The 26341-nt window shown below is 44.3% G+C and overlaps 2 protein-coding genes across 5 annotated transcripts in view; both read left to right on the top strand.

The window, feature by feature from the left end:
* The first annotated feature begins 866 nt into the window (after positions 1-866).
* tbc1d19 (TBC1 domain family, member 19) lies at positions 867-20974 on the top strand. Of its 3 annotated transcripts, none has more exons than XR_004786482.2 (22): positions 867-1100; positions 1227-1299; positions 1474-1519; positions 3537-3612; positions 3797-3871; positions 4157-4220; positions 5806-5852; positions 5938-6048; positions 6245-6317; positions 6746-6784; positions 9108-9220; positions 10320-10394; positions 10615-10677; positions 13051-13135; positions 13263-13307; positions 13809-13841; positions 13932-14041; positions 14143-14234; positions 15018-15133; positions 15360-15430; positions 15584-15658; positions 16497-20974. XR_004786482.2 is itself a non-coding variant. In XM_035618508.2 (21 exons), exons 1-21 carry the CDS (start codon positions 1005-1007, stop codon positions 16569-16571), a joined length of 1578 nt encoding a protein of 525 aa, XP_035474401.1. In that variant the 5' UTR covers positions 868-1004; the 3' UTR covers positions 16572-20974. The 3 variants fall into 3 exon arrangements, 1 of the variants encoding a protein (XP_035474401.1); XR_007031770.1 differs by having other exon boundaries at positions 15541-15658; XM_035618508.2 differs by lacking the exon at positions 15584-15658 and having other exon boundaries at positions 868-1100.
* Positions 20790-26341, top strand: part of stim2b (stromal interaction molecule 2b) — a 34432-nt gene continuing 28880 nt past the window's right edge. For both annotated transcript variants that reach the window (XM_035618496.2, XM_047336138.1), the window contains exon 1: positions 20790-21278. In XM_035618496.2, coding sequence (XP_035474389.2) covers positions 21146-21278 — 133 coding nt within the window. In that variant the 5' untranslated portion in view covers positions 20790-21145. The remainder of the gene's footprint in view (positions 21279-26341) is intronic.

The following is a 26341-nucleotide window of genomic DNA, read 5'->3' as shown; positions in this document are numbered from 1 at the left end:
TTTGGGATTTTTCCCTTATACATCACATTGCAAAAAGTATTAGTCCACATAAAGCAGGTGTGAAACTAATAGATCACCCGTGACAGCTTGTGTGCCAGGATGTGAAGGGAAAGGATCGAAAAAAATAAACTATATACAAAATATCCTGGAAGACTCAAGCAAAATTAAAAGCTACAAATTATGCATACAATTACCATGAAGGAAAGTAACATTTTGTTATTATTAATCTTATTATTATGACATAAATTGTTGACACTGATTCACAGATATGTGAGCAGCATTTGACTTTCTGCTTTATACAACGTTGTGTCGTTTAATCCAAAACAATCCATCAAATAATCTGATCACATTTCTCTTGCTGTCCGGTGAACTAAATAGAGGAGACAGAGGAGCAGATGTATTTATCAAACAGAGTACAGCAGACGTGTCATAATGCTGCGCTTAAACACAGTACTTTAATGAAGGGTCCTTTGTTGAATCCCATCACTTTTCACCCATGAATTTTTGAATTTCTTTCCGAATTCTTCTTTTTCATATTTCGTGTTTTTTTTTGCCCCAAATAGATTTTACAACAATCCAGAATTGGCGAAACATGGCTTGCGAGCAAATAACCTACTGCACGAATAAAGGTGAATATTTGTGACATGCGCACTAGGATATTAGGAGAGAAATGTATGCATTTTAACAAAAAAACACATCTACCTTATTACCATGTGGAATTAAATATTATTATTATTATTATTATTTAAGAAGAAATCTAAAACTATCACATTTTGATATATATATATATATATTTTTTTTTTACCGGAACTGATTTTCACCCCGGAACTGAGGTGCCGAGTGTTTGTTTCCCCCCCGCGCGCTCATCTACTGTTGCTAAGTAACCCAGTGGTAGTGGAGGAGGCTGCCGCCGCCGCCGCCGACGACGTCGCCGCCACCGCCACCTGAACTGTTTGAGAACGGAAACAAGTGAACTGAACGGAGAACTGTTCGGCTGCTGGACGATGGACGAGGGCAGCGAGTTGTCGCTGAGCGTCGCTCACGTCGTGCAGCGGCTCAAGGGCAGCCACCTGCACTCGCAGATAGAGAGACAAGCGAAAGTGAGTCGTGGGCGTTAGCATGTTGCTAACGAGCCGCCCCGGTCCCTGCCCTGCTGGATACGTGTTGCTTTGACTTGTAAACGCTGTAGTAGAAAATTAAAATGTCCGCCTCCTCCCTTTGCCCAGGAGTGTTTACATCAGCCCGAGATAAAGCTGGACTCTCTCAAAGAGGACGTCCGCAGTTTCCTCAAAACAGCAGGTCCGTCACTCATTCGTGTCACAGCGTTAGCTTCTTCTGTAACCAGCCCCCTCCTCACAGTAAAGAGATAACCACTGACCTGTTATTATTATGATGGTGATTGTGATTGTTATGATTATGATGATGATTATTCTGTCTGTGTGCTGGTGATAACTGTGTGTCGTTGTTCTGCAGGCTGGGAGAGGAAGCTGCAGAATTCCGTGTACAGGGAGCTGCATGTGTAAGTTATGTCCAGTCATGTACACACACACACACACACACACACACACACACACACACACACACACACACTCACTCGTGTGCACACACACTTAGCTCTTACCCGTTAGGTTTTCAGTTCAGATGTGACCATGCTGTTTTAAAAAAAATAAATAAATAAATTCTTAATATTTCATAATTGTGGAGCGTTAGGGGAGAAGCCACACGCGGTTATTTCAGTTATACAGTGTCGAGACACTAGTCTGGGTCGTGTTAGATGTTTTTTTTAGGTTGAGTTCATAGATTGTTTTAATTGCACAAAAAGAAAGTGAATATTCTGAATTCTTCCCTCGGGGGGAAACGACAGCGTCCTACTCACCAGCGCCGCGCCGCTCTCTCTTCTCTCCAACACTTTTCTGCTCATTTTCCTTCCTTTCAATAGTATTTAATCCAATTGAGGCACATACAGTACTGTAGATGTAAAGCATTATGCACCCACCCACACGTTTCACAATCGATTAGATGTTTGGTCCATAAAATGGTGAAAAATGAATATTGTGTTTCCCAAACCAGCAAGATTGATTTTTGTTTGTTTTGGTTTTGTCCACACACCAAAGATATTCAGTTTACTGCCATAGAGGAGCAAAGAAATCAGAAAATAGTCACATTTCATAGCTGAAATCAGAGAATTTTGACTTTTGTTTTCATAAAAACTACATGAACCGATTAATCGATTATCAAAATAGTTGCCGATTAATTTAGTCATCGATAACTAATCGATTATTTGATTAACTTTTGCAGCTCTATTAGGTTTACTGTCATAGAGGAGCAAAGAAACCAGAAAATATTCATATTTAAGAAGCAGAAATCCGAGAATTTTGCCTTTTTTCTTCTTCATAAAAACGTCTTGAACCGATTAATCGATTATCTAAGTAGTTGCTGATTAATTTAGCAGTCGATTACTGATCGGTTAACTGCTGCAGCTCTACTCTGTAGCTGAATATCAAACTGAATTCTACTTCTGAAAGCATTTTATCCTTTATCTTTTTCAAGTAAAACATAATATTTTTTGCATATTGTAAATTGTTTACACTGCTTGTCTGTGACGTGTGTGTGTGTGTGTAAGATTCAAACAAACCGTTCTGTACGTATCACAGACGAGGTACACTCGCAGTTTGCGTGTAGTACTGTAAGTAGAGTGTTTGGTTTTATGAATAACTCAAGTCAACCGTTCCCCGGGACACACGGCGGCATTATGCAAAGCAGGTGTTTTAAACAGAGGGACGTCGGCAGCACAGGTCCAACCTGCTGCTCTGCCTCCTGCAGCGCTGAATTCAGTCTTGTCTTCCTCTCTCATGATTATTCAGGGTCATCAACTTCTGACACAATTTTACTTTTTACTCCCGACTTTTAACAAAAAAAAAAAGCTGAGGCTGTCAAGAGGCTTTATCTTAAATCATGGATAATTGCGCCGTTAAAATTTCAGATTTACGTGTCCTTTTCAAGTCATTATCTTTATTCGAATGAAAAAAAAAGAAAAACTCTTTGTTCTCCCACTCAACAGCTCCTCGACTGTAACGTCTGACTGGAACATGGGAACGCTTCGTGCTCTGCCGCTAAGAGGAACGACATTTAACGTTGACTAATGGCCCCCCCTCCTTTTTGCCATCAGTCAGCCCACGTTGTGCTCTTATAGGTGTTTAGGTTAGGTTGAACTTTTGTTTAATGCGCTGAGATGCTGAGTCATTCAATATGGAGCCCGGAGCACATGTGCTCAAGGTGCAGGGGGCACTAATGGTGGCTTTGTTTTTCAAAAAGAATCTGAACATTTCATTTGTCTTTTTTGTTTGACAACCTACTTCTTTTAAGCACTTATCTGTTTTTTCGAGAACTAGCTGTTTTTGCGTCCGCGTTGGCTCGGGTCCCACAGATCCGTCAGTCTTAACTGGCAAAAACACTGTGGCATTTTTATGTGTTTACTCGTCCATTGCACTGTAACGCTCCTCAAACCCGCACGTGTTGTGTTTTGCCTATTCCAGCCAGCCGCCCCCGAGCCACCCCGCCGCTCCTCCGGAGCATCTCAAAGAGCCGCTGGCCTACATGCGCAAGGCCCAGGTCAGTCTGTCTCATCTCATCGCCGTCACGCCCGCACTCGCATCTCTTTCTACTTCCCTGACTCTCGTCTTTTATTTATTTTTTTTGTCTGCTGAAGTCAGAGAGACGTGGCCTTGCGAATCAGTCAGCCTTTTTTGTAACACAGTATCCGAATATGTGTGTGTGTGTGTGCTCCCTCACACAGGCCAGCTGGGAGAAGCGTGTCCTCAAAAGCCTGAACAGCATGAGCACCGAACTGGGAGTGCCCCTGGCCCGCATGGTAGCTCAAATATTGTCAATCATCATTACATAATTAAGTCAGGATTCTTTGGTGACGTACAGCTGTCTGACCTGTCTGCCCTCTGAACTGTTGCAGCGTTTGACAGTAGCCAAGAGCGACATAAACCCAGTACAGTAATACTTGATAATAAACAAGCAGTGTTACAGTTTTTTTTAAATCAGTATTGTCCTTTTCTGTGTACAGTGATTGTATTTACGACCAGAGATCGGATTTGTGTGTTTCCTGTTTGTTTGTTTGTTTGAAACCCACCTCTCTCCTCCACAGAGGCCCGCGGCAGAGCAGAAGGAGCTCACAAACAAATGGAACGAGATGGGTACAGACGAACCAGGTCTGTGGAGACATTACCCAGGGGCCTTGGCCCCAGAGCAATCCGGCTTTTATGAAAGATTAGTGTTGATGTGTGGCGCAAACTGCGGCATCACTCAGACACCCGGTGTACTCAACGGCGGCGGCTTAACACATCTCTGTATGGGATCTGCCAGCTTCCGTGTCTACGTTCGCGGCCTGTATTTTATCCTGGGAGGTTTTTCCACTTAAAGAGCTTCTCACTCTGCATCACCTGAAAAGTAGATAATGGAGTTTACAGCCGCTCAGACGCGGCTTCGAATCGCGCCCGCTTTGGCGAGAATAAAATCTTGGGAAGGAAAAAAAAACCAGCACTTGGACACAGAGATGTTTTATTCTGGCTAATGTGTATTTTTAATATTTTAAAAGTAGACTTTAAAAGGGGAGTATGTCGTATATACTAATATCTTACTTCCTTTAGTCATCGACTCTCAATGAACCGCTCTCTTGCACTTCGAGCCAGCACACGAACAAAGGACATGGCATTCTTGTGTCATTGCAGTGCTATCAAAGGACGGCGGCGTATAATAACATTCAGGGCTGTGCGCTGTCCGCCGGCTGTAAACACTTTGCTCTGTGAACACAGAAGCTGTCCAGACTCCTTGGACGGAGCAGCGATAACGCCCTCGCTCTGGGGACGACGCGGCTGTTCGACTCTCGCTGCCGCGCTGCACCGACGGCAGATGGAATTCCCGCTTTATTTTTTTTTTTGCCTCAGCTGTCCCGTCTCTGTCCTTTTGACTTTTTGAAGTGAGGGGCCTGCCGGCTGAAGGCAACTGCCGCAGACACATTCAGAAGTATATTCGAGTTTCAAGTTGACGAAGTGAAACTTCGCGGCTGGATGCGTTTGTGTAGTCTAGGTTTAACAGACTCTAAAACACGTTTTTTTTTAAGTTTGCGTACGTGAACATTGTGTACATTAGTCGGCTGGAGGAGTGTTAGTGGCATAGAGCCACTGCTGGGGGAGAGAGGGTGGGGGGGTTGGGAGTGAAATAAAAAAAAGTGGAGACTAAGCTGAATGAATATGACTTGTATAGGGAAAATACATGAGCAAGATTATGCAGTTTATATATTTTAAACATTATTTTGACAAAAAATCTACTTTTATGTTAGTTGCTCTCATCGTTTACAGATTTGCGGGGAGGGGAGTGAACCTTTTTGGCTTCTGAACAGAATAGAGTCTTTATTGTTATTGCACGGAAATTGGATGCAGTCCAAACATCAGTGCAAACATCATAAAAAGTGCAAAACAGTTAAATAAATATATAAAAGAGCCTGTAAAAGTCACCATGATAATATATAAAAAGAGAAGGATATTCTAAAAAACATATCCACACATACAAGACACTGCCCGATTCATCTGTAATATTGCAAAGTTAAGTGCAGTTATGGCCTTTTGATAAAAAACTGTTTCTTAATGTTTTTGTTCGTGTTTTGATTGTCCTGAAACGCTCAAACAGAGAGTGTCAAGGGTGAGATGATCTTCTAGTATGCTCTGGGCTTTTTTCCTAAAATGCCCGAAAGAATTTTGAGATCCACTGTTTTACAGTGTTTGCGTCTCTCTGCAGATTTGAGCCGCTTCCGGCCCGTCTACGCCCCCAAAGACTTTCTGGAGGTAAGACGGTTCTTTTACTGCTCACTCGACAGCTTGAGGGAGAGAATTTGGCTCGGTAATGCTTTCATCAACGCTTTCTGCGCAGGTGTTAGTCAGTCTGAGGAACCCCAACCACGACAGCAGTGAGGATGTCAGCGCCAGGAGCCACTGGGGCCTCATCCAGGTTCCCCTCAATGTCAGAGACGTCCCACAGCTGGTAGGGACCCACGTTGGACGTCTGGCTCCTTTTTTATTGCTCGTGTATTAGGTGCATTTTGTCCATTAGTGACCTTGGTGTGACCTCAGTGGGAGTTCAATGCAGACGGCGCTATATCCCGTGAAGCCCCAGGAAGTGCACAATGGATCTGAAACTTGCGTAAACGTGTTTTTATTGCTTCTGTTTTCTCTCACAGAGACGGGCCTTCTGCGAGCTGAACCTGACCGCGGGGCAGTTGGGGATTGACGACCACGCACACATGCACCCAGGTATTCTCGCAATGTACAACATCAAAACTCCTGAAGCTTCCGCCAGCTATTCTGCAGCCCGCTAGTATCTGAAACCTTCACCCGTTTCATTTGCTGCCAGTGATTTATCAGAAATATTACTGAAACAAATCTTGTTTACCTCACGATGACTGGATTTTAATGGTGTATAAACCGCACTGGCATCATATCAGCCTGTCCTCCCTTCTTCTGTGCCACATGCTTGTCTTGGATTCCTCAAACAGTTTCTGTTAGTTCAGATATCAACGTCCTCGCAGTCCGGTGTTTGGGGTTTAAAATAGAACCTATCTACCGTTTCTGTGTTTGCAAAATCAAAGAGATAACATTAGAATAACTGAGCCTCCAAGCAAACCATCACTGCTGAATCACATTTGTTCTCTTTCTTTTTTCTTTTTATAAACCCTGTGCAGACTTGTTTGAAAACGACTATGTTCAGATTGGGAAGAAAGGTAAGTGTTTGCTTTTTGGAATTGAAATTGTTACATTTCTTTATATAAAGAGTTTTATGTTGTTATTATTATCCTCATATTTTAGTTTATAAATTTGGGACTCAACAAATAACAAACTTGCCAGAACCAGACGCCAAAGAAAAGAAAGTAGAGAAAGAAAGTACAAGAATGTTGAAGAAACTACAAAAATACCCAGTGATATACAACAAAAAATAGTTAACAGTTAACAGCCCTGAATTAGTTAGGAAAGTGCAGTAAAGAAACAAAGTCTGATAAAAAATATAAGATTACAGAAAGAGTGGTATAATAGTCCTATGTACTGAGGGCAAAGTGTTTAAGGTGCTGAGATTAAATTTAGTCCCGCTCAGTAATCCCAGGCCCGGCCGAGGTAGATGAGTATCCCTGGATGACACAGCGAGGTGGAATGAGTCTGTGGCTGCAGGTGCTCTTTAGGTGTGAGGCGTGGTCCATGACTGTCTGTAGTTGTCCCACCATCCCGTCCTCTGCCACTTCCTCCAGAGTGGCGAGCTTGGACCCAACCGCAGACCCCGGGCCCTTAGTGCTCACAATGATTAAGGACCTGAGCCTCCAACTTGTTTTTCAGTCGTACACAGAGTTACTTCTAGGACCTGACCACTTCTCCACGTCGGTCCCACTGGTGCAGACTTTTGATTAGGTGGTGGAGCCCTGGGTTCTCATTTATAAAACTGTGCGTAGAAAGCCTAAAATGGCGTACACAAAAAAATATTCAGACTTATAAAACCCTGCGTAAGCACACCTGTACGCAATTCCGAGGGCAGGTTTCAGTCTGTCTGTTAATAAATGCTGCAGTGTCTCGGGGCAAATGTTATGTGTCGCTGTTGAGGAAGTAAAATGAGTTGGTCACCGGAGCGAGAAAAAATAGCGAGCGCTGTGCGTGAGGCATCAATACTTATAATCGTTCTTCTCACATGTCATTTCTACAACCTGACTTCAGTTCAGTTTGCTTACGGTGCGCACATTCTTCCGTCAACTTTGCTTTTTATAGATCACGACCTTTGCGTGGGAAGTGGCGTACGCACATTTCCAGCCCCGTTTTGTGCGTACGCCATGTTTATAAAAGAGTCCCCAGGTCTGCATATCCACCTCATCCCCTTGGTTTTAGTCATGAAGGAAATCGTGACTTATTAATTTCTGATCAATATTTAATTTTTAACTCAATATTAAGTAAAGCAGCCAAAAAGCAGGCTAAATTGCAGCCCTGCGTCTGTAGTTTTGTTGTTGTATATTTGTACAATTAGAGGTTTTGATTTTATTTTTATGTTAAACAGTCTTCTCCTGGAGAGTTGTATCAAAAAACCCTATTTATATCAACTGTAAACGGAAAAAAGGTGCTGTAATCGTTTTGACTTTCGACTCGTTGCCCTGCTGTGACCCTGGCGTAAACACCGGCCTTATTGCGGACATCAGTCGGCAAGAGAGTGTAAAAAAAATACAGGCTGTATTTCATATACACAGCCACAAGGTTCCCGGCCCACGATGTCGGCCTTCGGTTGGCCTCGCTGTGTTGAGCCGCGCTCCGGGCCAAGTGTTAAGTGCACTCCAGCAGGAAATTTAAGAGTCGAGGAGTGCGTTGGTTTATGTTATGACTGACCAGCACCTTAAGTCAAGAGTCGTTTGTTGTTGCAGCTACTGTCACAGCAGAGATTTAGGGTTGAATGGAGAGGCTGAAGTGGGTTTTTTTGGGGGGTGGAAAGTTATGTAATAAATGCCATTATGGGAATAATGTTTATTCATTTTCAGAGGGATAGAATGAAATTGCGAACCCGTGTTAACGTCTGTGCAGGCCTACGCACCAGCGTTTCAGATTAATACCTGCCGTGACTCTTCATTGAAGAACGAGTTTTGCCCTCCGCGATCTTGTGTCCGCTGAAAGATGTTGTATTTCAGTTTCTCTCGCAGAAAACAAAACCTCATTCTACCAAAAAGCCATGAAAACATTGCCAGCGATTCTCCGTCGGTCACATTTCAGATTGCTGGGCAGTGGTCAGTGGTCGTGAGTGACAGCTATGGCATGATGCAGAATGCTAAAATCTATTTAACACTAAAATAATTTTGTCTGGTCGACAGAGCCAGGCTAGCTGTTTCCCCCTGTTTTCAGTCTTTATGCTATGCTAAGCTAACAAAGCTCCTGGCATCCGGCTTCACGTTCAATGGACAGGCGTGAGAGTGGTATTGATCTTCTCATCTCCTGAAGGGAAAATGGTCTGTACAGTGAATGCCAGATTTCACGAACACCCCCCCTCTCATTTCTCTTACTTTTTCGTCCCTGTGTTTCGTCTAGTGGTCGTGGACCAGGACAGTGCGGCCGCGCAGCAGTACAGCAGGCAGGGCTGCCCCACCGGGCTCCGGGCAGACCTGTGGGCCCTCATCCTGAACTCCACCAACCAGCCCCCGGTACTGCGGTCAGATCCACAGACGCACACAAACACACGCGACCGCGCGGCTGATTTGCGCTCCCCTCGGTGGCAGCTGTCAGTGTTTGTTATGAAGCAGCCTCAGACATAAACAGCTGCATCGATTCCCAAACTGCGTGTTTACTACAGGCCCCAAGTTTTCAGCCACGGCTGCAGTCGCTAAGATAATCAAATGCTGGCGATTTAGCACAGTTAGCCCAAACAGAGCGGCCGCCTGCCTGCCTGTGTGGCAGAGAGCTGTGTAAACGCCGCAGTCCAGAGTGTCAAGCTGAGGCCAAGTCAATAAAACAATACTTTTGCGATGGGAAGACCGATCTCCGAGGGAAGACCTGGCGGAGGTCTGGAGAGTGTCGCTGTCGCTCCTGACGGCATGAGGGCAAACACATTAAACAGTCAGACTTGGCCGGTGACAGTTTGCACGGCCTTGCATCTTGAAAATAACTTTTACGTTTTAACAACCACTGAATCAAAGAACCTTTTGAACAGATATTACATGAAAACACAAAAAAACGACTCCTGTTGACAAAAACAAAATGAAATTCCTGTGCCCTGCTGCAGCTGTATCATAGAAAACATAATATTTACTTTTAAATAACGTTTATCCATCTTATTTTTAGTGCCTCATTTCAGGTTTTTATTCTCTGGAAATATATCTCCACAGTGAACTGCTGTGAACCACGCTTTGACACCGTAGCAGCAATATACCATATATATTAACCTCATATATTTTATTACATTTTATTTTAACTCCGTTTCTGTTCTCCTCACATCCGCAGCGCTGATCATTGCCAAGGTGCTTCACAACTGTCACAGAGTTCTTTTTTGTCTTCCTCTTTTTTTAAATCTCTCCATCCACACCGTTGCCTGTTCTTTACTTCATTTACGACAACCCGTCCCGAACCGGAGACACATTTGATTTTAAACGAGTCTGTCGGAAACACGATCTCCATCCTTTAAGCTTGGTTTAATCCTCCCGTCGTGACTGTCAGGGATAACAAATACATAATGGTGATTTAAAGAGGTTGATGGATTTTTCTTTTTTATTCGAGTGATGGAAAACTTGATCTTTTCCTTCCCAGGATGTGATGCATTATGAACAGCTCAAGGCTGGAGTCATACAACATGACCTGCTGGTGGACAACCTTATCTATAAGGTACGGCTCATGTTTGTTTAACTGCCCAGGCCGGCCTTACAGTAATATTTCAAGCTTCAATCGCTAAAACATTGGTCCTGCACAACATAAACACTGATACCACCATTTATATGACTTCTATGTTAACTATTTTTTCTTTCCTGAGTTACGACCTGTACAATTAATGCACTTGTTTTCGCATCGTGAAATCGAATTCAATCACCAACATCCTGCCCACCAGGATGTGAAGCTCACCGCCAGTAATGATGACTACTACTTTGTGTTTGAAGACTTCCTCTATCAGGTGAGCTCTCCCTCTTTTTCAATCTCATTACATCAGTACATTCAACTGAAGCCCCTGACAACTGGGTTTCAAATTTTGTTTATGTTTTTCTGTCAATAATCAGGGATAAATTTCAAAAAGGAACTGAAAAACTCAGCTTATCTGTTCTATCGTGACTATGACTGTGTGGGTGTTGTTAATTTGAGTTTATTGGCAGTAGCGTGGCCCATCATTTTTTCATTTCAAGAAAATGTTTTGCTGAATCTCAGTCGGGCCTTGCAAACGTCGGATTTCACCTTTTCCTAACTGAGTGCACATCTGAAGTCCGGACATTTTCCTGAACTTTTACGGATGTGAATAACAAATGTTCGCAAATGTTGCCGCGGACATTTCCCGGAACTTTTCCTACCAGTCCCCTAAGTAAAATTTCCTGGAAATTTGACCCCCCCCCTGATATAATGTCACCATTAAAGAGAAAAATGGGCTAAAGCATAAAAAAGAGAGAAACACAGCAAATACAAAACAACGCTGAAGATTCACAGCAAGGGAGTGGTTGTCTACCCTGGGCGCCACCCGTAGGCTGAATGTACCTGAAATGTTCCTGCTGTTGTGAACGCCTCTCACTCGGACAATCTCCAGCTGTGTTCTTGGTATGTGAACGTCAAACTCCAAGAAAGTTTGTAAAGTAAAACTTTGTTTTGCGTTGGACATTATGAAAACCTTGTCTCTGAAATGTTAGTCACCGACTGTGAAAAGCGATTTCCATAATTGCTTTTCGATCCCCCTCTCGTTTTAGAAGTCAGCACTGGAGGATATTTTAAAACCCAAAAATGCCTTTTGAGTCCATTAACTTGATAATTCCTACAGTTATTAGCACCTGGGGACATTCAGCAAATCTCCACGATGGTTCCCACTGTTCTCAAACACAACCTCTGTCCTCCTTCCATTAGATAAGAGCTTAATCATCGCTGATAACTTCACTTCACCGCCCCAAACATTCAAACTCGTGTCAGTCCACTCTCATGTCAGGGCAGTTAATGTATGACAGCATTCCTCCTAATCTCCCGGTGCATATTCGGCCCAGGACAAGGATGTGACTTTGTTATTGTGGGCTTCTCTGGTCGCCGCCGCTCTGTTTGCCTGCGGTGCTCTGCCGATAAACACATATATATATCCTCTGGCAACCGGTTTATTCAGCAGCTGTCAGCAAGTCGTGTTCTTCGGTGGCTAATCAACGGGTTAACAGGTGTAGCCAAGAACAAAGCCGTCGGTATCACTGTCAATGTTGACCGATGGTAAACTCGCTAGGCAGTGAAAGAATCTTCGTGCGGTGGGAAGAGCGAGGATGCACACAGGTGCTGCTGTGATCTTAAGAAGTTGTTAAGGCGGTTAACAACACTTGAGAATTTCCCGTGGATGTTCGACGTCACAATGTGGCCACTTTCATTGAGGTCTATTTAAAAAATAGATGATGAATATGTCCTTGTCTGATTAGAAAGCAGTTTATGCCCTTTCAGAGAAGTAGAAAAAACCCATAACCCCTGTATTACATTCGCTTTCTTGTGATATTTAAAGATCCCCTACAGTCACGTTTAAAAATAATCTGCTATGCCTTATATATTTTGTTTAACATTGTTTGCCCCAAAAAATGAAATGGGGCTGGAAACCCTCCACTCTCTCTCACTCATTGACGAATTCTGAGACTATAATTAATTCATGATATGCAAATAACACAGGCCCCGGCCACCACAGCTGTCCGTGCTTGGTTGACCGGTGGAAGAATGTGCGCTACAAGATGGCTTAGCGGCAACATCGGCGAGATTCTGCCATAAAGGTTTCACGAAACTGCTAATGCTAACGCTAACTGTCTGCTGACACACCCGCTGTCTTCTCGTGGATGTGCTTTTGGTTTCTTTGCCTACATTTGCATATCAGTTTTCCTAACCAGTGAAAGAGTTGCAAGGTCAGAGGAGAGAGAGGACACTTTTCGTCATCTACTACCCAGACAAATTATCCCCCCCTCACCCGATGTCATTCACCTTAAGTGGTCGGTGGAAATGAAATCTGTTCTTAGAAAGTCACAGAAATTGGACCGTAATGGAAAGAGTCATTTTTGTGAAACGAGCAGCCACTTGAGGCTCGGTCACAGTCTGCAGCTGCACATCCTGCGACGCTGGCTCCAGGTGCGGCGCTCTAATGGGATTCTTATCCAGGAGGAACCAAGGCGCCTCGACGCATCGTCGTCTTCCAGAGCGTGTGTGTGTGTGTGTGTGTGTGTGTGTGTGTGTGTGTGTGTGTGTGTGTGTGTGTGTGTGTGTGTGTGTGTGTGTGTGTGTGTGTGTGTGTGTGTGTGTGTCTCCATGTGAGCGTATGTTAATCCCTGTGTGTTCCCAGGTGCTGCTGTGTTTCTCCCGGGATGCCGCCGTGTTGGAGCACTTCAAATACAACAGTGCCACTCCTCCCAAATCCTACATCCAGGGTGAGATGATGTGCCCGCACACACACACACACACACACAAACATACACACGCATACACGCGTTACATCACATCATCACATGTACATGACAGTAGTTACGTGCTGCTCCTTCTCTGTCTGTCTCACAGGGAAAGTGGGAGATGAGGAGTGCGCTGTTGTTTATCCTCCCAACGGTGAGCCTGAATTTTCACATTAACATTATTTTAAGTGTTTTTATACTGCGGGAAAAATATGAAGAAATTAATAAACCTAGTACAGTGCCAGTTCAAAGTCAATAGGCACTGACTGTACCAGCTTGCAGATTTGCGTTTACATAATCATTTTTCAAGTAATGTTCTTTTTGTTAAATACGTCCTTTGACATTGTTTCGTTAAGTTAAACTTTTCCCATCATTACCTTTTTTCCCCCTTTCTATAATAATTACAAATACAAAATGGTCAGTCAAGTAATTCTAAAGAGCCAGCAAACTTAATGAATACCAGCGGTAACAAACAAAACAAAACAAAACAAAACTGCACCTTCTTTCGTCTTCAGCAACAAACCCACCAAATACTTTCCTGGTATATTTAACGTATGTCCTTCATATGTGGCGTATTGTTTATTTGTGAATGTTTCAACTGGAGACTAATATGCTTTGTTCAATGTTCACTGACTTGGAAATCTCACTTGAACAGGCATAATCCCTTTCCATGGCTTCTCTATGTATGGTGAGTACGTTTGGCTTAGCTATTAATGTGCTGTGCTAATGCTGCTGCTTTTTTGAGGAGGATATAACAGGGTGTGTGTGTGTCCCACAGTGGCACCTTTGTGTTTCCTGTACAACGAGCCGTCCAAGCTGTACAGTGTATTCAGGGAAATGTACATCCGCTTCTTCTTCAGATTACACTCCATCTCCTCCTCTCACTCGGTAAGTCTCCTGGATAAGTATAACTTTTTCTGTTTGTGTCTGCTTAATGTTTGTTCGTACAATACATTGTACTTATCGTGGTCACACTTGTGCTCCCGCAGGGTATCGTGTCGTTGTGCCTGCAGTTTGAGCGGCTGCTCCAGACCCACCTGCCTCAGCTCTTCTACCACCTCCGACAGATCGGTGCACAGCCGTGAGTAGCCTGCACGCTGCCCCTCCCGCGGACTGACAGGCTCAGGAGAGAAACTCGACCACAGACATGAACTATCTATCTACTCGAAAAACAATGGCTTTAAGTGGCAGACGAGCAAGAGAGCAAAACATGACAAAAGCCGTGTGCCTTGGTTTTCAGTTCGGGCCCCAAAGTATTGAACATGAGGTTAAATTTAGAAAATTCTGCTCAGGGAGTTTAAAAAAAATCTTCCAATGAAAAGTTGATTACAGTTTCCAGAGGATCAGTGTGTCCTCACATATCAGGGACTTTTTGTCTGAACATCTTTTATTGCCATCGAAACTTGACATCTTGATTACCTTGTTCCTCCCACACGCGTGCCTATCTGTAGCAGTAAAGTCTTCATGTCTTTACTTTTGTAAGAAAAAAAAGAAATAAGTACCTGAATTTAATTTAACCGGGGTTAATGACTGTGAAAGATGCATTTTATTGCCATTTGCGCTCTGTCTGGGACATTAAGACTTGATGAAATGTATATGTTTGGGTGTTGTTTGTAAGGTTTACACACCTTGCACACACATATATTTTTCTCTTGTAAAATATAATAATGCACATTTGTTGCAGTCCTATAGTTATGAGCTGCTGACACCATGTGGTGAATTTCTGGAATTACACTTTTTAAAAAAGGCCTTAAAAGCCTGTGTTATTAGTTATTTAACAGTTACATGCTAATAACATTTTTTTTGATATTATTTTGTTATGATGTGTTGACAATGTAAGAAGACGTGATGTTGTTGTCATCAGGTTGCGTATTGCCTTTAAGTGGATGGTGCGGGCCTTTTCTGGTTATCTGTCCACGGACCAACTGCTCCTTCTCTGGGACCGTATCCTGGGATACGACTCGCTGGAGGTAGTCGCAGGTAGGCGCATTTTGCCCTCTACATTTGTCATCAAAAAAAATTATTATATGACTGACAATCATTTTCTCTTTCATCCACTTCTCTTACACGTGTCTTTGCTTCTCCTATTCGTCTGTTTCTCAACCTCCTCCCTCTGTTCTCCCCTATCCTTCTCTTCCCCCCCATGTCCTCTCCTCTTCTCTCCCATTTGCTCTCCGAATACTCCCCTTACTCACACCTCCTGCAGTCCTCGCAGCTGCTGTGTTCGCCTTCCGCGCCGAGAACCTGATGGAGGTGACGTCACTTGCCTCGGCTGAGGTATGGCCGTTTTTCACATTGGACTTTTTCACATTTTTTGATTATTGTTATTACAAGTAGTTCCGCGTCTATGAGTATTTGTGCGTGTGTGTTTGAAACTCTGATTCCAGCCCCCTCTCTCTGCCGACCCCCCACCCCACATTCTCCTCAAAGGCTGTAAATAGCCATTGATGACCAGCCAGTTCCAGTAACCCAGTCTCCTGCATGCGCGTCTGAAAAAACTAGACAGTTAAGAACCCTCACCCTCTCACCCTGCACTGTTTACCAGGCCTACCAGCGCCTCCCAAGTCCGCTTCCCCCTTTTCCCAACACCACTTATGCAGGAACAGGCTTGTCCACTGAGACCATCCCCTCTCGGCAAGCCATGATGAAGATTGGCGTCCATCTTTTTCCGTGCAGAGCCATCTTAATAACTGTAAATTCTAAACAACTTTGAAAAGAGCTGGATGAGTGCATGTAGTGTTACTTTCTGCACTCTAACTCGTGTTGCATTATTACAGTAACCAGTAATGTCATTCTTGTGCACGTCGGCGCTGTATACCGCACCCGCTCCTCATCTCATATGACCGAAACCCCCCCACCCTCTCGTCCCCTCAGGGTGGGGGTTTAAACTACAACGTGACGCTTGGGGCAGCGGGACGATCTGCTGCTCTAAGATGCTGGCCGGCACTATCTGCTTGCTCATTTACCACCTGCCCCAGGGAAGAGAAGATATCATAACATACTGCTCCTTATCTTATATTTAGAACCTCAGGACCTGGTGTTGAAATATTAAACCCTCTCTCTGTACGCGATCGGGTCCCTAAATTTAATCTCCCGTCGGTCCGAAAAGGACAAGGTGGGGGAGCGGTGTGCTCTGAAAGCATGGATTGTCGCTTCCCAAGGATCCTGCATTATCGTTGAGCGTGTCGATCGGTGTGGTTCTTTTTTTAAATCCCTAAATATGTCTCTTGGAATAAGGGTGAGGGTGTTCTTTAATAGCCCCTCTCATGGGCTAAGGTACATTTTGCTGTGGTCGGGGGTGACAAGTCTGATTTGTGTTTTGTTTGACATGCACACTCTGCAGGCTGTCCTCGCCGACCTTTCAACCCTGAAGGTCATGCCGCTCATCCAGATCTTTCTCTTTGCCACCGCCATCTGAGGAGCCTGGAGAGAGCACCGTGCGAGTCGTGGTACGCACAAGTACACTTTATTGTCCGAGACAATAAAGATAAATGCTACACTTTGCTTTGCCATAACTACGCTAATATCAAGAAACACCAGACTCCACTGTTGGAAATCAAAGAATAACCAAGGAAAAACTACACTTTACATTTCACACCGCATCTCGTGGTGGTTCAAGCAAAAAAAGCCAAACCCCCTCTTTAGCTTGTATGCAACCAAAAATAGTGAATACCCTGTATCGTGTTATTAGATATTATACAGTTTGTAAGTATAGCCTATAAACCATTACGGTTAAGCTAACCTCCATAAGCCATACGACCCTGCAGGAAAGTCGAGCTGAGCCGAGCTTGGATGAGCCGAGGAGGAGCTCGTTAGGAGAGGAGGTGCACTAAGCGGTAGTTGTGTCACGATAGCAGCGCGCGAGGGGAAAACAACAATAACATCTATGAGCTCGGCTAATGAAGTGTTAATTAGCTCATACAATTTATGCAGCTCTGCTCCTCCCTGTTGTTATAACTACCAGATAAAGCTGTTACCGATGAATGCGGAGATTGGATGCAATTAGTCCACGCCAGCACGTTGGGAGAAATAGTCAAAAGACAAAAACGGAATTAAGAGCTCAGATCAGCAGCTGCTGTGAATACACATTATATTGTATTTATGAATGAATCGAATATTGTCGCCATCCTAAGGGGGCATTTTGCACCTTCAGTGCCATTATTTATTTTATTTAATCGTCACGATTTTATGATTGTCTTTCAATTTATTTCAAATCATGAATTTAATGCCTGAATGTATTGACCTGTATGTCCTAGTTTTTTTCAGAGACACTGTGCATCGACTTTGCTTTAAATGCAATCAATTTTTTTTTCTTATCTATTAACAGTATCCTTTGCCAGTCAATGCCAATGTCTTCCATCCAAACCATTTTTAATGTTTCATGCAACCTGAAATTACACTTTTAAAATAAAATAAAATAACATTTTGTTGATCCCTTCCTCCACTTTATTCTACCAAAACTTGACTGAGGCCTTGAAATGTGTGACAGGTTTTTTCTTTTGTTGCCTCCAGTAGACGCTGCCTGATCTTTCCTGCTCCACAACTATACGTTTCTCTCGGTTTGTGTGACAGGGTAAATATTTGGACGGGGCGCACTGTACTTGAGTTCGCCATAGGCATTTTTAGTGAAGGCACAGTTGCTAAATGACAGGTAGCAGCCTTTTTTCTTTTCTTTTTTTTTGCACTTGACCGTCTGTCCCCTTCCCACAGTCCTCCTCCCACATGCAGCATCTGCTCTATCCCTCCGTCGTTTGTTGGCTGCCTTCCTTCCCTCCCCGCCGCCCCCACCCCCCGCTCTGCGGGCTCGTATCGAATTATGCTGTTCTTCTCTTTTGCCTCTCCCCGTCTCCCGGGTTCCTGCTACATCTGCCACCTGTTTACTAGGACTCCCACGGCCCGATTCTTTTATCAGTCGTGCACCTCCTTTTGGCCCCCTCGGAGTCTTTTCCTCCTGAGACAACCGTTACCTGCTGGTAGTAACGGTTAGTTACATAGTTCGCCCATGCAGCAGGTCCCTCCTGGTGGCCGAGGTGCCGCGTTGCATCATGTCCATCAACACAACGAGTCTGGCCACGATGAAAGATTTCTCGTTGAAAGCCCTATCGAGTACAGTGAGCCCTAATAAGTGTCCGGGCATATGCGAGTTGTTTTAGGTTTCATTACTCTCTCATTACTGATGATATAACATCTTTGCGGTTAGGTTTTCAAACCATATCAAATTGAACAGTGTAATGAGACAGCCCTGTAATGTCTCACTCCCAGAGAGGGGTGCAAAAAAAGTACAGATTTACCCTATGTTGTCTTTTATATGCTTATGAAATGTATATGATATTGATCTCAAAATAACAACACTTAAAAATCAACCCGATGAAAGGAAAAAGGTTAAAAAAATAGTTTTAACCTTAAAAATAGTTTTATTCTAGAAACAACTTTTATTCTAGTTGTTTCTAGAATAAAAGTCAAATAGTAGTATAAAAAGATACTAAATTTTCAAAATAAGTACATTTTTGCTCACAGCCTTTTACCAGAAGCACGCCTCTTGGGAATTTCAGAGTGACATCAACCACTGCTGGAATACGGTCTCCTCCTTACCGCAAGTGAAAGTCAATTTCCCGCCCTGGTCCATCTATTTGAACCGATTTGCTGTTTTAATCAATGCCGGCTGTGTACACAGGCTCTGTGAAGGCAGTTTTTTTTCTTATGGAAACATAATTCACATGAAAAAAAAGATCTGTTTATCAGTCTACCTGCCTTACACGTGACACTTTGGACAGGTGAACCATTTATAGCAGTGGAGTACAAGGGCCCAAGGATTACTTGCAAACCGGAGTGTAAATTAGGCTGCAGCCTGTTGGGACTTTGACATTTAAACTTCTGATGTTGTTTAAACACAAGGAAGCAAATGGTCTTTGCTAAAAAAGTTTTTTTAATGTTTAATTCCTTACATTTACATACCTTTTTTTGCCTCTTCTGAAAAATACACTAAGTCAAACTTTTAGTTGTTTCTCTGATTACATAGATTGACAAAGATGGATGGATGTATTATTAAAGTTAGTAAGATTATTTGCACAGTGAAATAACAGTGATTGTTATCTGTGGATGTTTTTTTTAAATCCAGCAGTAAATTTTTGCCAGTGAAGTTAATAGTGATGATGACTATTATCATTTGTAATATTGTATTTGAAGAAATAGTTTTAAAAAGTAATTGTAATAATACTTTTTGTCTTTTCTTCGTAACTTTGTTAAGAGAGGTGCTACAATGTATTATTGCAATAATAATAATAATATAAAGGTAGTAATGGTGGGGGTAGACTTTATTTTGATCTAATTTATAAGTATGACGCTATACTGCAAAAAAAAGTAAAGAATGTTTATTCGAATGAATTGCTGTGGGGGAAAAAATCATTGGAATCATCCTTTAACATTCACTTTATTCCCCACGCTGTGCATCTTCCAAAATAAGGCCAAAAAAAAAAAGAAAAGAAAAAAGAAGTTGTCTGAACCAGCCAATCAGGCGCTGCCATGTTGGGACAGTCCAGCCAATGGGAAGCGCTCAGCCTGGAGGGAAAATCTTTAGTGGCCCGGAGTGCGGAAGTGGAGTACAGTGAAGCAATTTTCATCGTCGTCGTCGTCACGACAGGAAGAAGAAATGGAAAAAACGAAATAAAGTTTCTGTGGAGGATTCCTCTGATTGGCAGAGGGTCAAGAATCTGTCGCAGCCAACAAACAATTCAATAGTTAAAAAATATTTGAATTTTTTTTCATTTTGTAAAATAAAACTAAAAGCCTTACCGCCGGGGTAGAAGTGAGTTAACACTCTTTCATTAAATTATTCCTTTTTTAAAAAGAAAAAAAACACCATCGGCTGATGGCGGTGGTGTTGTCCCCCACCCCGTATGTCCCTCCTTCCTCCCCCCCCTCCCCGATGTCAAACACACTTCCGGCCCCGCTCCGGCTTCCCTTCCCCGCTGCTTGTGCACCAGCCGGCGGAGCGGCGGCGGCAGTGACCGGACGGAGGGACGGACGGACGGAGGGAGGGACGACGGACGGGCGGCGCTCGAGTATGACTCGCACACCGAGCCGCGAAGAGAGCAGCTGACGTTGCGAAGAGAAAAGCGAGCGGCTCCGGCGGCGGATGTCGCGTGCGGCGTGCCCCCACGGGAAGCGGAGGGAGCACCGGCGGACGCTTCCGTTGACGCGACGGGATTGTGCGACGTCCGCGTGAGGGAGGCGGGACCCAGGGGGAGAAGCTCCGGCGACTCCAATATGCTCCGGCGGCCCCCGGTGCTCGCGTACCGTACGTGGAAGTACAGGGACGACAGTCACGGGCCCACGTAGGAGGACGCACCCCCTTTCCAGAAGAGGCTATTTATTTATATACAATTAGGTTTTTTTTGATTGTTGTTATTACAAGTAGTTCCGCGTCTGTTTTTGTTTTGGACCGGGGGAGGGGAGGGGAGGGGAGGGGGGGTTCCTTCAGACGGGACTGCATGTGCTTGGCTCATTAGCTGCAAATCGCCACACAGTCCTTGGTGTTTCTTCTTCTTCTTCTTCCTCTTGAAAGAGGAGGAGGAGGAGGAGGAGGAGGAGGAGGAGGGGGGGGGGGGGGGGGGTCTTCTTTCAAAGTAGTTCACCTTCCCGGTGACTCACGATGAACTATTATTTCGGAGGCGTTCTTCGCGCTCCCGTGAGGTTCGGTGTCAGCTGGTAGCCGGCACAGGTCTCACCCTGCGCCTGGGACTTTCTTACATTTATTTTTTTTATTGTATTATATTATATTTATTTTTGGGATTCTTTTAAGTTGGAGCATTTTTAATTTTTTTTAAAAAAAAATTTTTTTAGCTCGTGACAAGAGAGACAAGAAAGACTGATTATTATTTAATTTATTTTTTGTTCAGTCTGCACCATCTGTATTTTATTTTTTTTCTCCCTCCATCCTCACTCCCACCACGGACATATCATTTTTCTTCTTCCCCCCCCACCCCTTCCACCATGAGTTACATCCACGCGGCGGTGAATGTGCTGCTTCGTGGACTCGTCATCTATGCGGTACTGGGCTCCGGCTTCCTTCACCCCGACGATCTGCCTCACCGGTCGGCCGATGCTGCACACGAAGCCGCCACAGGTAAGCGGGGCCATTCATGAGTGTCTCCGATTCATGCACGCGAGCACTCTTCCTCCCTCCTCCTCCTCCTCCTCCTCCATTCACCGGCGTGTCGCGGGGAAAGCCCTTTGCGCAGGGGGGGTTTAACAGAAAGTGATGCATTTTGATGTCGTCAGTCACCTCTGGTCCCCCCCCCCCCCCATCTTCCCCATCCTCCCCATCTTCCCCATCCTCCCCATCCTCCTTTGCATTGCCGGGGAATGCGTGACATGACAGGAATGCAGGGCAGCATCCTCACCCAGAGCGTGTTACAGTAATGTTGCGATTGCCCCTTTTTGGGGTTTTTTGTTGCAAATAAATGGTTGCACATGCAAGCTTCGACAGGGAGCATCCCGGGCGTGCAAGGTCACAACCCAGAATCCCACCTTACAGATGCTCTCCCGGTTGTGACTCGCGCTGATCACAGTCACAAGGTCACAGGTCATCCGTCGCCACGTCCCCTCTGCAATTGTGCTATTGACAGGAGCTAATGAGAGGAGGATGTATCCATCCTGTTTGCATCTGTCTTGTGACTTGTGTCGATTTGTCGACCCCCTGTTCAGGCTTTTGGACACGGCGGGTGCCTTCAATCGACTCAGTGGGATGAAGGGCCCGCACGCGCGTGTGTGTAGGGGAAACGTGGAAAACTCCCCTGTATTTTAAATTATTTCCGTTGATTTGTTTAACAGGGATGCTACAGGTTAAGGTTGTCTCCGAGGTAGACGCTTTGCAGCAGACAGCAGCAGGTTTATGGCGTAGCGCGAGATGATTTGCATCGCGTATACATTCCAGAAATGGTCCCATTTTTTAAAATTTGTTCTTTTTAAATTTTTTTTATCTCATTCTCATCTGTCCAAGGATTTTTTGGGGTATGGGTGGGGCTTGTTGTAAATGTTTGAATGTTTGCATAACAAAAATTCTATAAAAATCCTTTATGGAACTCTGGAGACTGTACAGTAATAGCGAAACACGTTGACACATAGTGTAGGATTGAAGTGTGGATGTAGTTACTGTATACGTGTACAGTACAGCTGCTGTCTGACATGCACTGAAATCCCGGGAATATTTTCCAGAACTGTTCCGAAGGGGGCTTGTGTGTGAAAACGCAAATGTTGCTCCGGACATTTTATCCGGAACTTCTTCCCGCCGGCCCCCCCGGTTGAATGTCAGGGCAAATGTCTCGGGGGTGAGCCCATGTGACAACACCACCGATCGCCTGAATGTTCCGCAGATGTTTCCCTCAGCGTCTGACTCTCCTCCTGCTGCGTTCTTCACTTCATGTCTGGAAAAAAAGCTTAAGTCACCGCTCCATTCAAAACCTACCCAGTGTTCATATACGTGTTATATGCTTTGGTCTATGGTTTCACTCAAACTGTACATTTCAGACATCATACGTTAGGAGCGCGACTGCTCAAACCCACAAGACCGAGTCAGATATTATCAGAAAATCTCAAAGTAGTGGCGGTTATTTGTGTCTTTCTACGTCTGCTGCTTCCCAAAATTTTCCCTTTTTTCACTTGTCTTCATCCACTTCACACTTCAGTCCCCGTCAGCACACACTGCTGGACAGTGTCAAACAAATACTTAAGGCAGCTGTAGTGAGTGGCGGATGTGAAACTGGAGAGGACGTTCGCATAAATACTTTCAAAGATGACAGTCTCGCGCAGGTATTCTTCTCAAAACCTTGAAATAGAGTTGGTTTGTGTTTGTGCTTTGAGTCGGTTTCTCCTTTTCCAAAGTGCCCGACGATGAGTTTATGAGTCCTCTCTCTTCTGTGAGCTGAGCTCCAAACACACGCTCGGATTTGAAGGAATAATTGAATGATTCTTTGTCCCTGTCCAAGAGGGAATTGGCCTTTTTACACTCTGGTTCGTGTGTGTGTGTTCATTCGTGAGCTTTAGTGGTGCTTGTAGGCGGATTTTGTTGTTGCCTTCAGGCATTGGCCATTTCTACGTATTTGCAGTCTTCCTGCTAAGGGTTGAGCTGAACTGTGGGCTGTGTGGGCAGATAATAGTTGTCATCGAACTTTCAGCTCAAATGTCAAGTGTCCTTAAAGCTGTTTTTCCAAAAATCTCTCAGCTCAAGCTCCACTTGTTGGAAAATGTCCATAGCTCTCAGCTGCATCGCATGGCCTTCATCAGAGGATGACGTTTGTTCGTGGCCCTGGAGATCCTGACCGGAGACCGGGGTTGTTATCCTTGCCCAAAATATATGATCGACCGATCTCCTTGACACTGACGCAAACTCCCTCTGGCCATGGAATACGACTGAAAGCTCCAGAAAAGCTCTAAGAATTCAAATGCATCCTATTCAAAATGTATTTCAGGCGCGCTAGTGGAACGTGCACCTGTAGCCGACATCCTTCCCTTTACTTCCTGTCACGTACACTCGTAGGCAAATTAGCGAGGACGAGCCCACAAAAAAAAGGTAAAAATTGAATTGCTAATTTCAAGTGGGGTTTTTTTTTCTCTTTCTTTTTGTTACTCATTCGCACTTTGGTATGTTTGCACTCAATGAGCTGCGCTTTGCGTTGCCAAAAGTGACAGAACACACGGCGCTGCAGCTGTAGACACATAAAAAGCCTCATAAAAAGGGAGCCTGCAGTCTCATCTATATATTTATGTTCATCTAACACATCCACGATTGCTGGAGGAAGTAATAAACCCTTTTCCCAGCCGGCAGTTAAAGCGTTCACGACTGTCCGTTAACGAGTGTTAAGCAGCTCCTGAAAATAAACCAGGGGGATAAACAGCGTGTTGATTAATAAGGCGAAAAGTGTAAAAAAAGAAAGAAAAAAAAAAAACGGGGCCCAGGGACGATGTCAGCCCGCGAAACAATGAAGGGGTAGTGGTGCACACACAGAGACGCTGGTGACTTAATACAGTGTCAGTGAACATGACCGCAGCATTACCCAATTCCCAGCCAGCTCCCTGGAAAGGTCAGCTGCCTTGTCACTGGCACCGAATCAGGCGAGGAGAACACAAAGGCCGTGTGTGTGCTCCTGTAAGTCCTGTATGTGCAGCGTGTCCTTTTTTTATACAAACCCCGGCCCGAGCGGATCGTGAATTGGGTTTGTTTTGCTTTGACGGGCTCCGGCGTCCTTAATCTTCACTTAAACATCTGATGTGAAATTCATTTTGGTTGTAAAGAAAACAGAGAACACAAAAATTCCCTCAAATTATAACTAGAATTCATGAGGCTTCATTTCCTCCCCTGCACATGTAGCCAGTTGGCCAGTGTCTTATTTTTACAACTTTTTAGCTTTCTTCTTTTGTCATACTTAATTTTATAGAGTTCTTTTAAAATTATTTTTATTTGGAGCTAAATATGCTAGTAGAGAGAGATCTCCTCAGTTCTTTTTAAATGCTGTCATTCAGCTACGCTACCGTTGCACAGCAACTCCGCCGCCGTCCCCGTCTGCACTGCGGGCCAGCTGATAGCGCCGAAGCCAGCAGGCGTGGTGGACAAACAATAAGTGAGGAAGGGGGTGCGGACAACGGAGACTGGTGGAGATGAGCATTATCTCCCCCATCTGTAACCATGGGCAACGTGAGATCACCGGACAATAAGATCGGATGAGCAATCACAAGGACCGACTGTCTACCTCTCACATTACTTTTTAATCAATGCATCTATTTACCCAATCTGTATTTATGAATATCCTCATTATTATTACTACTTACAGTCGTCCATCTCTCCTAACTTAGTGCTGTTAAATACATTTCTTTCCCTGATAGTTAATGTCGCCTTAAGGATACGAAACTTAATCGGTGGATAGTAAAACTCACTGTAGGATAAGTTTGCACATTCAGAAATGATGTGTCATCAGGACATTATGCTTGCGTTTGGGAATTACAATTTTTTGCCTGCAGGTATATTTGCGTATTGACACACACTCCGTTTGTGCCTAGTACATTCAGCAGCAGTAGAGCATGTAGGTTGGAATGGAGGCGGGTGCCATCGAAGCAGTCGAGGGTTCAAAGCTGTGGGGCCGCGCTGCGAGCGGTCAGGGGCTGAGACCGGAGGGGGTGGGGTTTAACATTTGGCGGGTCAGTTGGTGTTCTTTGCGATTTTAGGGGGGTTCAAAAGAGCACGTCGGAGTCGAAGAGGAGCTGGAGTTTAGTTTCGGTAATATAGCGGGGGACGGTATCGGAGGATGTTTCCATTCTTGTGCAATTAATTTTTTTATAGATGAGCGGTTTTCACCTTTGATGAGATGGTCTCCTCGGGTTGGCTTGTTAAACACCAGAATAATTCAAAAAATGCTTTTTAATTTTTTTTACTAAAACGCTTACTGCCCCTTTAAAATATCATCTCTCAGGTTTACGTCAACAACGAACCACACAGCACTTCCTCATCGTGGGCCCTTTTCATCTTCTGCTGCGTTCCTCTTTTTACTGTAGCGACGCAGTGTAAACAATAGGAAGCATAAATCATCTCTGTAAGAGGGAATGACACGTTTGGTAAAAGGTCGCCGGATGAGTGGCGATGGGAACGTGGTCTTCCCCCGTTTTAATGGCGCGGTGTATTTAGCTTGTTTGGCATTAACACAAACAAAGCCCTTCCTTGTGGCCGCTGGGAACATCTAGTTCTCTGCCGGATGATAGTTGTCTCAGATACACAGCCCCCGCAGTCGAGACACTCATCTGCTACAGGTGAAAGAAAACACGAGTTGATCTTTGTGTGCGTGTTCCGGTTTGGAGAGAATTTGCTGACTGTCACTGTGTTTACATAACCAAATCAGAGGTGACTGTGGATGTGTAAAAAGCAGAATGAATGAATTAATGAAGGGATTTGTTTCGAAGGGGGTTGACCCATCCCTCCAGTGCTTGCTCAAGTAATGCTTCAAGCACAGGAATTTGCATTTTTTGACACTTCCATTGCTGCCGGCCCAGTGAAACTACAGCTTCTTCTTTCTTTCTTTCTTTCAATATATTCACATTGATGCGGGAGCCTTTAGGGTTCACTGATAGTGTCTGAGTAGAGTGAGTCACAGTGTCCTGGGGCTGTGGACTACAGCTCAACATGCAAAGTCGTTTCCTCTC

This window comes from Scophthalmus maximus, chromosome 12, assembly GCF_022379125.1.
Source record: "Scophthalmus maximus strain ysfricsl-2021 chromosome 12, ASM2237912v1, whole genome shotgun sequence".
Taxonomy (NCBI): Eukaryota; Metazoa; Chordata; class Actinopteri; order Pleuronectiformes; family Scophthalmidae; genus Scophthalmus; species Scophthalmus maximus.
Note: the sequence above shows the minus strand (reverse complement) of the source record. Positions and strands in the feature narration are given on the sequence as shown.